The sequence below is a fragment of the Tinamus guttatus genome, unplaced genomic scaffold, assembly GCF_059628265.1.
Source record: "Tinamus guttatus ecotype Peru unplaced genomic scaffold, ASM5962826v1 Tinamus_guttatus_pri_ptg000087l, whole genome shotgun sequence".
Lineage (NCBI taxonomy): Eukaryota > Metazoa > Chordata > Aves > Tinamiformes > Tinamidae > Tinamus > Tinamus guttatus.
In genome coordinates this window covers 877,518-892,090 of record NW_028288621.1, presented here as the reverse complement: position 1 = coordinate 892,090, position 14,573 = coordinate 877,518, and the positions used below count along the sequence as shown (strand labels likewise).

At 57.2% G+C, this 14,573-nt stretch overlaps 1 protein-coding gene across 1 annotated transcript in view; it reads left to right on the top strand.

Annotated features, from left to right (window-relative positions):
- Positions 1-14,573, top strand: part of LOC148595533 (adenylate cyclase type 10-like) — a 253,341-nt gene that overhangs the window by 238,161 nt on the left and 607 nt on the right. Inside the window, 1 exon segment of the mRNA XM_088520384.1 lies at positions 14,341-14,462. Within this exon segment, the coding sequence (XP_088376510.1) occupies positions 14,341-14,462 (122 nt within the window).

Here is a 14,573-nt window from a genome sequence, read left to right as displayed (position 1 = left end):
GCTTCCCACAACGAAGCTGCTGTGGTTCTTCGGCCTCTGTGCATGTCTCTTGATTATGGAGACAGGCCAAGAGGACAGCCTGAAATCCTCGAAGAGCCACATTGTCCTGATGAGGGGCAGGATGTTCTCTCCTTCCAGCAGCCTGGAACACAGGAATAAGGAGGTGGGGAAAGGAGACAGAGGAGAGGATGAGGGCAGCTTTGGCCCAAAGCGCGCTCTCTTGAGATACCCCAGGGCAAGGAAATGACACTACGCTCTGCAAAGCCCCAGCCCCAGCTGTGCTTCAGCTTTGAGCGCATTTTGTGCACACTGAGGCCTTGTGCTAGTTTGCCCATGAGCCAGGCCACAAAATGTGCTATGGGAAAGAGGATGGGCTCTGCCCCCATCCCCTGCAGCCCCTGCCCTGGCCTGCTGGCTCCAGGCTCCCTGCTCTTGCAGGCCTGGGCTCCAACCTGGGGTTCTATTTCCTTCCCGGTTAAGAGCTTCCCATCCACAAAGCCATTGTGTGGCACCAGCCCACACAGCATAGGAGCATACCTTGCTCCATTCTGTGTAGCTAAAACTACTGCTCTTAACTCTCCTACTTGTGCACTGCCTTCACCTTCTTCTATTACTTCTTCACCAGTGGTAATATTTAATGCAACAGCCTTTTATAGCTATTTACCATTTACCCTTTTTGGTGAAGCATCTCTAAACCACATGTTTCTGTTGGTGTTCCATCGATGAGGGGTGGTATGTTCAAAATTGGTGAAGGTTTAAGAGCCTGTCCCAATGCTAATGGGTCTGTTTTTACAGGCATCTGCAATTTGGAAACTTTAGTTTGCCCTTCAGTTAGCTGCATATTTTCTGCAACTCCTGTTAGGTAGGCATAGCATTTTGTGGTAGTGGGGTTTTGTGCCATTCCTTCTGGGGCAGCAGTCCCCTTTAGGATTGCTTCTAGTAAATGAAACGATCCTCTAGTTTGCACGGGTTGTCCTTGATGTATTTTCTCAACCTGTTTAACTGCTCAGACTAAGGATAAAAGTCCTTTTTCTCCGATTCAGAATGTTGTAGTTCCCTTTCTTTAAATGCAGTCAAGCTAAACAATAAATATCTTTTTGTTCCATCAGGGCCAGCCTGTAAATAAGCTACTGTAAGTTACAGTGAATAACTTACTGTTACTAACTTACAGTAACTTACTGTTACTTACTGTAAGTAGCATGTTCAGTGAAACGCCATTCAGCTGTAAGAGGGTCGTGGGGTTGTTCTGGTCCCAGTGACTGTAATGTTTCTAATTCTCCAGTCGGAGTTTTGGCTGACTCCTTGTGTTCTAATTTCCACTTCCAAGGTTTGTCTTTCCTTAAGAGTGAATATAATGGACGAGCAGTGATAGAAAATCCAGGTAGGTGCTTTCTCCAATATCCCAAAGTTCCCATCAATCCTTGTAATTCTTTCCTTGAGCGAGGCATTTGCAGCTCTTCAATTTTTCTTAAGGTATCTGCAGGAATCCCTGCACTGCCAGTTATCCACCAAGTCCCTAGGGATTTTATCTCTTTGCTTGGTCCCTGGCATTCCTCAGGTGGTACCTCAATGTCAGCTTCAAGTAGGATTTGCCATACTACTGTGGCTACTTTCCCAACCTTTTTGGGAAAATCACCCCCTATTAGGATGTCATCTATGTACTGGCATATGCATTGGCATATGTATATGCATTATAAAATATAAATGGTCACATACTACTCTACCAGGACCAATAACTGAAGGAAATGTTATGGCAGACAAATTGATGATGGCAGCAGTACTGCCGCTTAGTTTTGAACAAGCCCGATTATCTCACCACTTCTTTCATCAAAATGCCTCTTCCTTACGTAAACAATTTGCTCTGTGCGGAGAACAAGCCACAGATATTGTTCGTGCATGCCCTGATTGTCAATGTATTACACCAGTATCATCATACACAGGAGTGAGTCCTTGAGGTTTACGAGCTAACGAATTGTGGCAGAGTGATGCCACACATATATCAACATTTGGCCGACTGTGTTATGTGCATGTTAGTGTGGATACCTTCCCAGGGTTTCTGGTAGCCACTGCACGTACTGCAGAAAAGGCATGGAATGTGAAACACCTCTGCTTAAGATGTTTTGCCACTATGGGCATTCTGAAAGCAATTAAAACTGATACTGGTCCTGCTTATGTTTCACAAACAATTTCTGTCTTCCTACAAGACTGGGGTATACAATACGTTACAGGTATACCGCATTCCCCCACTGGACAAGCCATTACTGAACGTGTCCATGGGACTCTCAAGGCTATGTTAAAAAAACAAAGAAGAGGAAACCTTATGCACAGTGTTATCCCACGGGAACAGTTAGACAAAGCATTATATGTCCTTAATTTTTTGAATCCTTCTGATCTTCAGTTACTTACACCAGCAGCTGACTGACAATTCGAGATGGTCCCTGCAGTTGTACCTCCACCAAATGGATGATATAAAGAATTTGGAGAACTACCAGAGAGAGGTTCCATAGAACTAATAACATGGGGAAGGGGATATGTGTGTGTTCTCCTTCCCACAGGTGCTCGCTGGTTACCAGCAAAAGATGTAAAGTCTCATTGACAACAGAGCAGTCACAGCCACAGGAGAATTCCAGCCAAGTCCAGGAGTCAAAAACCATTGAGCCATCAGAGTGAATCATGAATCATTTGTAAATATTTGGTGCGGCAGGGAATAAATATAGTGATGTTTGTAATTCTATGCTTTTATGTATATTGATCTTAACCTATATAATTAAGAGTTTATATTCCTATGTACTTTGATCTTCACCTATATTCTAAATAAGTTTATAACTTATATACGTTCAATTTATTCATCAATGACCTGGATGAAGGGACGGAGCCCTCCCTCAGGAAGTTTGCTGATGATACCAAACTGGGAGGAGTAGCTCATACCCCCGAGGGCTGCGCTTCCATCCAGAGGGACCTGAACAGACTGGACAACTGGGCAGTGAAAAACCTCGTGCAATTCAACAAGGCCAAGTGCAAGGTCCTGCACCTGGGGAGGAATAACCCCAGAGACCAGTACAGGCTGGGGACTGACCTTCTGGAGAGCAGCTCTGCAGAGAAGGACCTGGGCGTCATGGTGGATGACAAGTTGACCATGAGGCAGCAGGGTGCACTCATGGCCAAGAAGGCCAATGGGATCCTGGGGTGCATTAAGAAGAGCATCTCCAGCAGGTCGAGAGAGGTGATCCTGCCTCTCTACTCAGCCCTGCTGAGGCCACATCTGAAGTATTGTGTCCAGTTCTGGGTTCCACAGCACAAGAGGGACGTGGAGCTGCTGGAGAGAGTCCAGCGCAGGGCTACAAGGATGATGATGATCAGGAGCCTGGAACATCTGTCCTGTGCGGAGAGACTGAGAGCGCTGGACCTGTTCAGCCTGGAGAAGAGAAGGCTGAGAGGGGATCTGATCAGTGTCTATAAGCACCTCAAGGGAGGGAGTGAGGAAGATGGTCCTGGCCTCCTTTCCCTGGTGGCCACCGACAGAACTAGAGGTAATGGTCACAAACTGAAGCACCAAAAGTTCCACAGGAACTTAAGGAAAAAATTCTTAACAGTGAGGGTGGCAGAGCACTGCAACAGGCTGCCCAGAGAGATTGTGGAGTCTCCTTCTCTGGAGATCTTCAAAACCCGCATGGACGCAGTCCTGTGCCACGTGCTCTAGATGACCCTGCATGTGCAGGGACTAGATGACCTCTAGAGGTCCCTTTCCACCTTCAACATTCTGTGATTCTATGATTCTATGTAAGGGTAAAGCTGAGGGGTGGGAGAGGCTTTGCTGACTGCTGCGAGGGGTAGCAAGGGGTCAGGTTATTGGCTGCAGCCTGCTGCAGAGAGCACGTGCCCAACTCCTCTAAGAGGGGGACCCCAATCCCTTCACAACCTGCGTTTTCTACTCCTTGGTTTGCCAAAGAAAAGACACGACACACGGTGAAGAGACAGGATCGTTTCTTTAATGAGGCCTGCGCGCAGAGCAGCCTGGCATCAGGACGTGGCCGAGCGCCAGCAGCAAAGACTGACACCTTGCAGAGGGCAGCGCCGCCTCTCCCACGCTCTCCTCAGGTGGTTGCACAGGCCTTCCTGGGTGCCCGTGGATGCAGCCCCCTTCCCTGCAGCACTCAGGATCAGCATGGTTTGGGTGGCCAGGGAAGAGATGGATGGGCTGCTGTCCTCCTGCAGGCCTTTCAGGGCTGAGGAGGGAAGCACGAGCTCAGATGAAGCCCCCATATCCCCGCAGGCCCCAGGCCTCTCCTCCTAACACCACCAGTCCCACCCAGCTCTTGCCACAGCCAGGATGGACCCAGGGGCTCTAATGGATTAGCTGGCTAATCCAGCTGCCCAGGAATGTGCCCAAGGTGCCTGAAATCTCTCTCTACTCTCCCCACAGCACCCCTGCTCCGCTCCTCTCGGGCAGCAGAGCCCTCTTCACCTATGCAGGGATGGGAGCTCCTTGGACAGGGTCTCTCTTCATCCCCCCAGCCCCGTGTGACCCCCCGCTTGCCCTCACTCACTCTCACAGATGGCCTCCACCGTCTCCTTGCTCTGCTCCCCGCTGCACTGCCCAGCATGCCCTAGGCACACACACAGCGCCCCATAAATCCTGCTGCTCAAAGCTGTTCCCCCCAGTCCTGCCCCCCTGGCCAGGCACCCCCGTCCCCTCGGGCCGGGCTCACCCCAGTCCCCTTTCCCCAGTGTCACCCACAGGGCTCCTGCTCGAGGGGCTCCCGCCAGCCCCACCGCTGCGGGCAGAGATGCCTGAGGGCGGCTGGAGCCTCCAGGCACCCGGCGCTGCCTCAGGCACGGGGGCTGCAGCAGCCACGGGGCTGCTTTTGCTGCAAGTGCAGCCGCCGAGGCTGAGGCCGAGCTGTCCCAGGACAGCGATGGAGCCCAGGGCTCGGGGCTCACCCAGAAACCGCACGGCCGCCTCCCGCAGAGACTCCTGGCTGCTCTCCAGGTAGGACAGGCTCTGGCGCAGGTATTCGTCCGCCCTCCTCCTGCCCCTCCTCCCGGCCAGCTGGGGAGAGCACAAGGCTCAGCGCACAACATCCTCTTGCCGTCCTTCCCCCAGGAGCAGCCGCCTCCCCCTGCCACCACACTCAGGACCCTGCAGAGGCTGGGCAGCGCCGAGCCAGCATTGGAGGCAGCGGAGGGACGGCTGCTGCCCAGGCGCACTGAGGGGCCCTCCTGCTGCAAGGCCCAGCTGGGCCAGGGGCAGCTGCAGCACCCAGGGCTCAGCACAGGCAGAGGAGCCTGCAGGAGAGCCCGCGAGGGCTGCTCCTGCACCCGGAGCCGCCAGCCCCACACACTGGGCATGGAGGAGGAAAGAGCTGCTCCGGGCTGGGCTGCAGCCTGGGGACTGTCCTTACCAGGCACTTGCTGATCAGCCAAGTCTGCTGGCTCTGAGCCAAGCGCCTCAGCTCCTTCCACTTGAGGAGCTTGGCGGCACCAAGGAGGGCTTCCTGAGCAGCCTGCATATGGGAAAAATGGGGAGATGCCACCGCAGCCCATGGGACAAGAGCCTGTGCCCCCCCACCGCCCTCCTCTTGACAAGGCTCAGGGCATTTGCCCTTCATGGTAATGGGCAGCAGCAGGGCACTGAATCTGCTTTGGGGTCCTTGGCCCCCCTCGGTGGAGGGCAGAAACATGGAGCAAGCACCACCTGAGCCACCCTGTCCTGAACAGGCAGCACAGCAAAGACTGCCGAGAGCTGCTGAGCTGCAGCCAAGGCCAGCAGGAGGCTGAAGGGCTGCAGCCCCAGAGACATCCAGGCAGGACTCGGCCAGGACCACCTCCCACGGCTATTCCCAACGTGGCTACTTGGCTCCCCAGTGTGCCTCATTGCTCAGTCGTACCTCAACCACGCTGGGGCTCTCATCCTGCAGGTGGAAGAGCAGTGGCAGCGTGCTCGTGTGCACTTGCTGCTTCATCTGCTCCTTTGCCCTGCCCGCTGCTGTCTCCATGAGCTTGCTGAAGAGCTGCATGGAGAGCTTTCATGTGTGCTCGCACTCCTGGTGGCAAAGAAGAGAGAACTGCTCAGCCCTGGCACTGCACATGGCAGCTTCCTGCACAGGCTGCACTGGTGCAATGCAGCCCTGCAGCCAGGACAGCATGGGCAGCACAGGGCAGTATCCCAAGACCCCGGGCAGAAGGGCTCCTGGCAGCCTCCCACACACCAGCCAGCCCCACGGCTCTGCCCCCAGCCTTACATCCTCAAAGAGTGGCAGGAGTTTCTCAGCCAGCTCTGGGCCATGTCCGTGAGTGCTGGTCTCTCCAGGACACGGACCACATGGCTGAGCACCAGGAGGGCCTGGCTACTTATGTCCCTGTCCTCGTCCTGCAAGTGTCTCACGAGCAGAGGCATCAGGACATGCATTCTTCCGACCTGGATGTGGGAAATACAAGTTCAATCTAAAAAAACAGGAATAAAAGGCTACCCTGGCACCTTATTAGACACCAGCTTCCCTCAGTCTCACACCCTTTCGGAGATGGCTTGCTGGGTGCTGGGCCGAGATCTGCAGCCCCCTCAGCCCCCCAGGCGCAGCAAAGTCCAAGCTAGCCTGTTCCCTAGCACCCAGCACCCAGCTCACACAGCTTCCCCCCAGTGATGCCCTGCTCTGTTGCAGATAGTTAGGGAACGGCGGCCGGAAGATATCATGCTGTACGGAAAGATAGGGCCCCTAATAGCCAATAGTGTTTAGTCTATGGTGTAAGCAGACGGATGTGACGTTGTAAACCTAGCTATGTAACACCTTGTTACCCATCAATAAAGGCCATTTGCCGTCCACCACATTGCTGTCAACTAGCTGATAGCCCGAGTGGCTTGGGGGTGGTCGCCGTGCCGTCCCTGAACCAGGTCACTGCAGCCATTTGAACTGCAACAAGTGGTGCCGAAACCCGGGAACGTCATCGCCTGGATGAGCGAGCAGCGTGAGCAGCAGCCAGAGCAAGTGGACCACCCCGGCGAAGGGGACACTACCGAATCAACAAGGAGGATGGAAGCCCTCATAAAGGTCGTATCGCAATTACATAAGTACTGGGGGATTGATTGTAAGCCAAAAGATTTTACTCTTGCAGTTACAAGGCTTTTGAAAATTAAGGCTATAGACCAGCCGGTGGATATTCTCCACCCTGAACTGTGGGACAAATGTACTAAGGCATTAGCTGAGGAGACAATGTTCTCAGGTTGTGGGAAAAACCTTAAGGCTTGGGAAAAGTTGTACAAGCCTTACAGAAAGCTATGAAAGAGCAGGAGACTTGGGTAGCAGTAAAAGACTGTTTATTGGCCACGTCCAAAGTGGGAATCGGGACAACTGCGCAGACTTTGGACCCCCCAGATGATGGCAATTCTGCTGAGCCTAAAGGTCAGCAAGAGGGTGAAACATCCCCTCCATCCCCGAGCCCCGCCCCGCTTACAGAAGAGCAGAAACAGCTGAAATCTGTTTGGAGCGAGCTAGCCGAGGAAGCCAGGAACATTGAAAAGAAGTCAGAGCATGATGACGTCTGGGCCAGGCCACCACCCTATGCCCCTCAATATGGCGCCGAGCCGCAAGGGGAAGGGCGGGGCGAGGGTGCCCCCGGCGCGAGTGAGGCGCCGGAAACCAATGGGAGTGACCGGACACCTGAGGGCGGCCCGAGGGAGGGGCCGAGAGGAAGCCCGAGGGAGGGGCGAAGACCCGAGGGAGGGGTCGAGAAGAAGTCCGAGTGAGGGGCGGAGAGAAGACCCGAGGGAGGGGTCGAGAGCAAGTCCGAGTGAGGGGCGGAGAGAAGACCCGAGGGAGGGGTCGAGAGCAAGTCCGAGTGAGGGGCGGAGAGAAGACCCGAGGGAGGGGTCGAGAGCAAGCCCGAGGGAGGGGCGGAGAGAAGACCCGAGGGAGGGGTCGAGAGCAAGCCCGAGGGAGGGGCGAAGAGAAGACCCGAGGGAGGGGTCGAGAGCAAGTCCGAGTGAGGGGCGGAGAGAAGACCCGAGGGAGGGGTCGAGAAGAAGTCCGAGTGAGGGGCGGAGAGAAGACCCGAGGGAGGGGTCGAGAGCAAGTCCGAGTGAGGGGCGGAGAGAAGACCCGAGGGAGGGGTCGAGAAGAAGTCCGAGTGAGGGGCGGAGAGAAGACCCGAGGGAGGGGTCGAGAGCAAGTCCGAGTGAGGGGCGGAGAGAAGACCCGAGGGAGGGGTCGAGAAGAAGTCCGAGTGAGGGGCGGAGAGAAGACCCGAGGGAGGGGTCGAGAGCAAGCCCGAGGGAGGGGCGAAGAGAAGACCCAAGGGAGGGGTCGAGAAGAAGTCCGAGTGAGGGACCTGGAGCGAGCCCGAGGGAGGGGCGGAGAGGAGGTCCGAGTGAGGGGCCGAGAACCGATCAGAGCGGACATTTCAAAAAACGCCGAAGCCCAACGAAAAAGTACCGGAGCCCGGAAGTGACCAGTCAGTCGAGTTCCGACTCCGGATCAGACACTAGTCAGGACGAGTGGCTCACAACCGATTCAAACTTAAGGAAGGAGAAAAAGAAGGTAAACATCCGAATTAAAGAAAAACCAGCAGGAGCATTCATGATTAAGCATGTTGCAAAGGAAGAGCATCTGACCCCAATTCAGGTGGCTGTTACCTTCAAAATAAAACTAATGAAAATTGTGAGTTTCTGTTCACAGGACCGGATCATCGGACACCCCCGTAACCCGTACACCCCGGTGACAAGCGTCCCGCCCGAGCCTGCGAGTTCCACGCTGACCGAATCCAGAAAACAACAAAACAGCCTCCGCAAGAGGGGGCCGCGATGCCTTTGCATTATCTTAATTTTGCAGCTTGTCACTATAGGACAGGTAGAGTCACACCAGCGCTTTAAATGGGGTACTTGAACAGATCGAACAATCTCGAGCAATTAGTACAAAAATAACTACAGGGCCACCAGTTTTCAGTGCCATGCCTTGCCAACTAGCACCCATTGAACCCTGTTCCAAACGCAGCTGGTACAAAAATTTGTTCACCGGTTCGCTGTGGTTAACCACCCTGATATCCACCTTGATAGGGCCGATCACAATGGTCATGATGATGCTAATCTTTGGACCCTGTATATTGAATAAGCTCATGCCGTTTGTCAAGAATCGGCTAGAGAAGGTTAACATCATGTTAGTAGAACACCAACAACTGCTTTAAAATATATCCACTCAGTATTACCCCCAAGTTATCCCAAGGTACACCCTATTCCTACACCCTGGTATTACCTGTCATCCCCTACCTTCTACGCGCCTTCTTCTTTGTGCCTTATGTTTTATGTCAAGTTTATGATATGTAATTTTAAGATTGGTATAACTATAAGAATAGAATAAGATAGTAATAAGAATAAGATAGTTGTATTTTAGCTAGTTTTGTTATGCATAGGGAGGGGGGAAGTTGTTGCAGATAGTTAGGGAACGGCGGCCGGAAGATATCATGCTGTACGGAAAGATAGGGCCCCTAATAGCCAATAGTGTTTAGTCTATGGTGTAAGCAGACGGATGTGATGTTGTAAACCTAGCTATATAACACCTTGTTACCCATCAATAAAGGCCATTTGCCGTCCACCACATTGCTGTCAACTAGCTGATAGCCCGAGTGGCTTGGGGGTGGTCGCCGTGCCGTCCCTGAACCAGGTCGCTGCAGCCATTTGAACTGCAACACTGCTCACCATCTCCTGTCTGCTGCACAGCACGAGGAGGCTTCTGAGTCCCAGCTTATGCATTACCCTGCTGTGACTCTTCAGGGACACCACAGAGATTCCCAGGAAGACATCTTCATCTGCCTGAAGGTCACTGCAGGCCATCAGCTGCAATGCACAGCACAGAGAAGGTGGCAATGGCCGCAGCACTGCCTGTGTCGGACACCACTGGATCCCAGCAGTAGCTCAGGGCAAGGGCAGTGGGCTCAGAGGAAGCCCGGCCAAGTGCAGCAGTGACTGCAGGGAGCCCCCGGGACCTCCTCCCTGCCTGGGGCCTCAGGGCACAGCGAGGGCACAGCCTTGGCCTGCTCCTCCCCTCCCTGCACCAGCCTCCTGTCCTCATGCTCTGGAGGGGCCCTTCGACAGGGACACAACACAACGGAGGCACCAAGTACATGTGGGGACAAGAAGGAGCCCGCTGCAGAGGGGCGAAGGCCGAGGGGACTCATGGCAGAACACCCACTGCCCCACTGGCGCTTGGGGCCCTCCATCCCGCAGCTGGGGCTACAGCTGGAGCTAGAAGCACCCCAGAAGGGCAGTGCCCACATGAGGCTCACCTCCAACAGGAAAGCCATGGCAGGGATCTCCGTGCAGGGCTCCTGGCCCAAGAGCAGCGCTGCCAGCTGTTGGAGCAGCAGAAGGCGCAGTGCTCTTGGGCTCTTCCTCATCTCTCTGGCGCAGGGAAGAAGGCTCTGTGAGGCCTGAGCAGCCCAGGCAGAGCTCTCCTGAGACTGCACCCTCACTTCCTCCCATCACATCCCTTGGGCCACCACAGACAGAACAAAGCCACCTTTGCGTGGAGAACTGGGCACCCCCGTGGGCTCTGAGAGCCACCCTGTGCGCAGGGGTGAAATGCTGCAGCAGAGCAGGGAGACAGGGGCTCTCACCTGGCCAGCAAACCCACTCCCTGGTGATGGGTCTCGGCACGCAGGAGCATGTCCCAGCTGCCCTTCCTTGCCATGGCCAGCACCACGTTCTCGTAGCCGGCCCGGCACAGCAGTGCTTTCATGGTCTGCACTGCAAGCCTGTGTGCAGAGAAAACACCCCCTCACACTCACAGCCCTGGCCCTGCCTGCAGCCCTGCCTGGCGGGGACGGCGGGGACGTGATGGAGCACCTCACGGGGCTGCTGCATGTGGCCTCCTCCCTTCGGCATCTCCCCCACAGCGCGTCCGACTGCTCCTGCTCCAGCGCTGCCAGGAAAGAGCTCTGGAAGAGCAGCGCCAGCAGGAGCTGGGGGCAGAACTTCCCTAGCTCGTGCAGGCAGGGGGGCTGCTGGAGGATCTCGTGGAGCGCACGCGTTGCCTGCAGAGAAAGCCCAGAGACAGCCCTTGCTGTGAGATGTCCCTCCTGTGCTGCTGGAGCTCGGGGTGAGGCTCCTCGCAGCGCCCTGCGCCTTGGAGGGGCTGCCTGGCCAGAGCAGAGCCACGGCAGCTCCTGGGGCTCGGGTGCCACAGAGCCACCATGAGCCTTCCTGGGCAGTGGGAACATCCCCCTGGAGGGCCACACGTAGCGTGAAGGCCACCCTGGCTGCCCTGACTGGGCCCTGGTGACGTTTCTGCTGCCTGGAGCCCTCACGTGGCCCTGGCCCCTAGTCCTGTCCCCAGTGCAGGCTGAGCGCGTGACGCACGCGGCAGGGCGATGCAGGGGTGCAGGGGGACACGCACCTGCTCCGGCCAGCTCCGTGTGTCCGGGTGTGCAGAGGGCCCAAAGCAGGCCCAGCAGCCCAGCAAGCTGGCGCTGGCCAGGCCCTGCCAGCCGCAGCCCCCGTCCCGCGCTGGGCCTGTGCGTCCCGGGGAGCCCCCACTTGGGGCTGCATGGAGAAGGGCAGCGGGAGCCCTGCCTCTCGACGCAGGGGCAAGGGCAGCCCGAGGGGAGAGCGAGGCTTCCTCCACAAACTCACAGCCAGGGAAGAGACAGGCGAGGCCGCTGCCTTGGGCAGCCGCCAGTCCTGCAGCGCAATGAGCAGCTCCCGCAGCACCGGCTCCGCGGCGCCAGGTCTGGACACCAGCACCTTCCACATGGCGCTGGCGGCACTGCAGGCCCAGAGCGCTTTGTCAGCAGCTGCCGCGGCTGCAGCCCCGTGGCCTGCGAGGCCGCAGCCCTGTCCCTGCCCACTGCCCCTGGCCAGCACAGACCTGTCACATGAGGGGCAGCAGCTCAGCAGGCTGGCGACCATCTTGTCTGGGCATGTGCTGCTCAGCAGGAGAAGAGTCCTGTCCAGGTTGCGCCGTGCAGACGCATCCCGCACGGCCAGGATGGTTTCCCACATTGTCTGCACCAGCCTGGGCACCTGCAGCCCACATGGCAGAGTGTGAGGCTGTGCCGCACTGCAGCCCTTTGCCCAGCTCCCGCGGAGAAGGTCTGCCCTTGCCACCACTCTGGGCTGGCCACAGAGGCAGTTGGGTGCCTGGTACATGAGCACTCAGGGGAAAAACAAGCCCCCAAAGGGCCTGAACCCCGGCCGTGCCACCCGCAGGCTACTCACATGCTCCAAAAGGCACGCGTCGTCCATGACGAGCTCATCCAGCATGTGAGCAGCCGCCTGCGTGTCATAGCTGCTGCAGGCTCTCATGCCCCGGATGGCTACAAGGATGGCCTCTGCCTTCTCGTCCGGCCACAGGTGCTTCCCAAACATCTAGGGAAGACAAGAAGGCAGCCCTGAGAGACGTCACAGCCAGGCTCCCGACTCCATGGCCTGGCTGAGCAGCACGTGGCCCTGAGAGCGACACGGGGCAGCACTGGCACAGCGAGTCCCTCCGAGCCAGGAGCCGGGGCTCTGCTGGCTGGGGTGACGGCGCTGGGATGGGGCTGGTGCCTGGGGTTAAGGTCCCCACCCGCTGCTCCTGCAGGGAAGCAGAGCTTGCACGATGCAGGAAGGAAGCCCAGGGCTAGTACTGGCCTAAGTGCAAGCCCTCTCCTCAGCCCCACCTGGCAGCCGCACCTCTCCGCGTCCACGTTGCAGGCTGACCCCACAGCTGGAGGTCCCAGCCAGGGAGGCCCTCCTTACCCTGCTCATTTCCCTGGTGTCCCTGGACCGGGAAAGCCTCAAGGTGCCTGCGGTTTCCCAGTCCTCTCGGAGCTGCTGCTGCCAGGCACTCTCCTGCGACGGCTCCCTGCCTGCACGGGAGGGGAAACACAGGGCACTCGGCATGAAGGCTGCACAGCTGGACACGGCCCACGGAAGGCATCAGTGACACACCTCCCCTGGCAGGGGAAAAGGCCCCAGCAGGACAGAGAGCGCAGCAGGACGCCCAGGGAGGCGCTAGACCTATTGCAAGGGGTGGGCAAGGGGAATTACTTGCAACCACACAGAAATTCTTACTCTCTCCCTGCAGCAGGAACTCATAGAGGTGCCACAGTGCCTCTGCGGCCTCGTCACTGCGCCCCTCATCCTTGCAGGCACCACATAGGGTGAGATGTCCCACCAGCTGCCCCAGGACTGGCACGCTCTTCTCCAAGAAGCTGCCACAGCTGGCACCGCCTACTTGGAAGCATTCGCGCACCTGGGGGAGGGAGGCAGTGCTGACACGAGGCCGGAGGGGCAGCGCTCAGGATCAAAGCCCTGGGCCCACGCTCCTAGCAGGCTTGGATCCGGCTGAGCCAGAGCCTTGGTGGCTTCCCTTGGAGGCAGCCTGCAGCTACAGGACACGGCTGCATGCTGACAAGGGACAGGCAGTGCCTGCAGCTTGCCTGCACCATAGGCTCCTTACCGACACCAAAGAAGAGCTGGTCAGGAGATCCCCCAGTTTTGCAAGGCGTCCCACAGCCCTCTCATGCACAGCTGCTTGCCGGCACTCAGCGTAGGGCAGTAGGAGCTGCAAGGAGAAAAGCTGCTGCTCTGTCCTGTGTCCCACAAAATGCCTGGCCAGGTTTGTGCCTTGGAACACCGGCAGAGCCCAGAGAGAGAGATCTTGCATCCAGAGTCCTTTGTGACTGTGGGGCAAATCTCCCAGACAGGCCTGATGTGACAGCAGGAGCCCATGGGGGTTGTAATGAGTGCAGGAGTGGGTTGAGGAGGAGGGGATGTTGGCTGTAGCCAAGGGACACTGGACTCACACAGGAGAAATGTGGGGATCCCCATTGCCATGAGGGAGCTTGTCCCCTCTCCACACTGGGCTCTCTCCAGCCACTACTGGACAACTCCGCCCTGTCCCACCACAGAGGCCTGGAGCTGGCAACTCTGCTCCTGGCAGATAGCAGACCTGCAGGATGGTCTTCATGTCCACGACGCTGGAGGAAGGGCTGCCAAGCATCAAGGCCTTCAGCATGCTGTCCATGCTGTCCAGCATCTGCAAGGGGGACAGAGGGTTGAGGCGCTTCTTCCCCATTGCCCCACAGCTGTCAGAGAGGGCTTGGAATTCCTCCTGTGCCAAGGGGACATGTAGAGTAGGGCTGAGGGCAGGAGAGCCCTCAGGCCAGGGGAGCTGCTGCTGCTGCTGCTGCTGCACAGGGCGCAGCCTGGTGGCACTGCCCATGGCCCTGTCCAGGGCCAGGGGGAGAGGGCATGGGCGAAGAAGAGGCAAGCTGGGAGCCTGCCCTGAGCTCCACGGAGCCTGGAATCGCTTAGAAAGAGCCGATTGCTGTCGCCCTTGTCTCAAGGTGTGCTGCCTCCATCCTTGGCAGGGCTGCACGCTGCTGTGTGTGTTTGGACTCCCTGGAGACAAGGTGCCCAGCGAGAGCATCCACGCCTTGGAAAGTGCTCTCCGAATCTCCAAGGCGTGCGTCTCAAGGTTCACGAAGATCGAGTGAGTGGGCAGGCGTGAAGGGAGGTGGGCAGGCGTGAAGGGAGGTGGGCAGGTGTGAAGGGAGGCGGGCAGGCAGGGCTGTGCCCGGACCCTGCTGAATCCCTGTCCCTC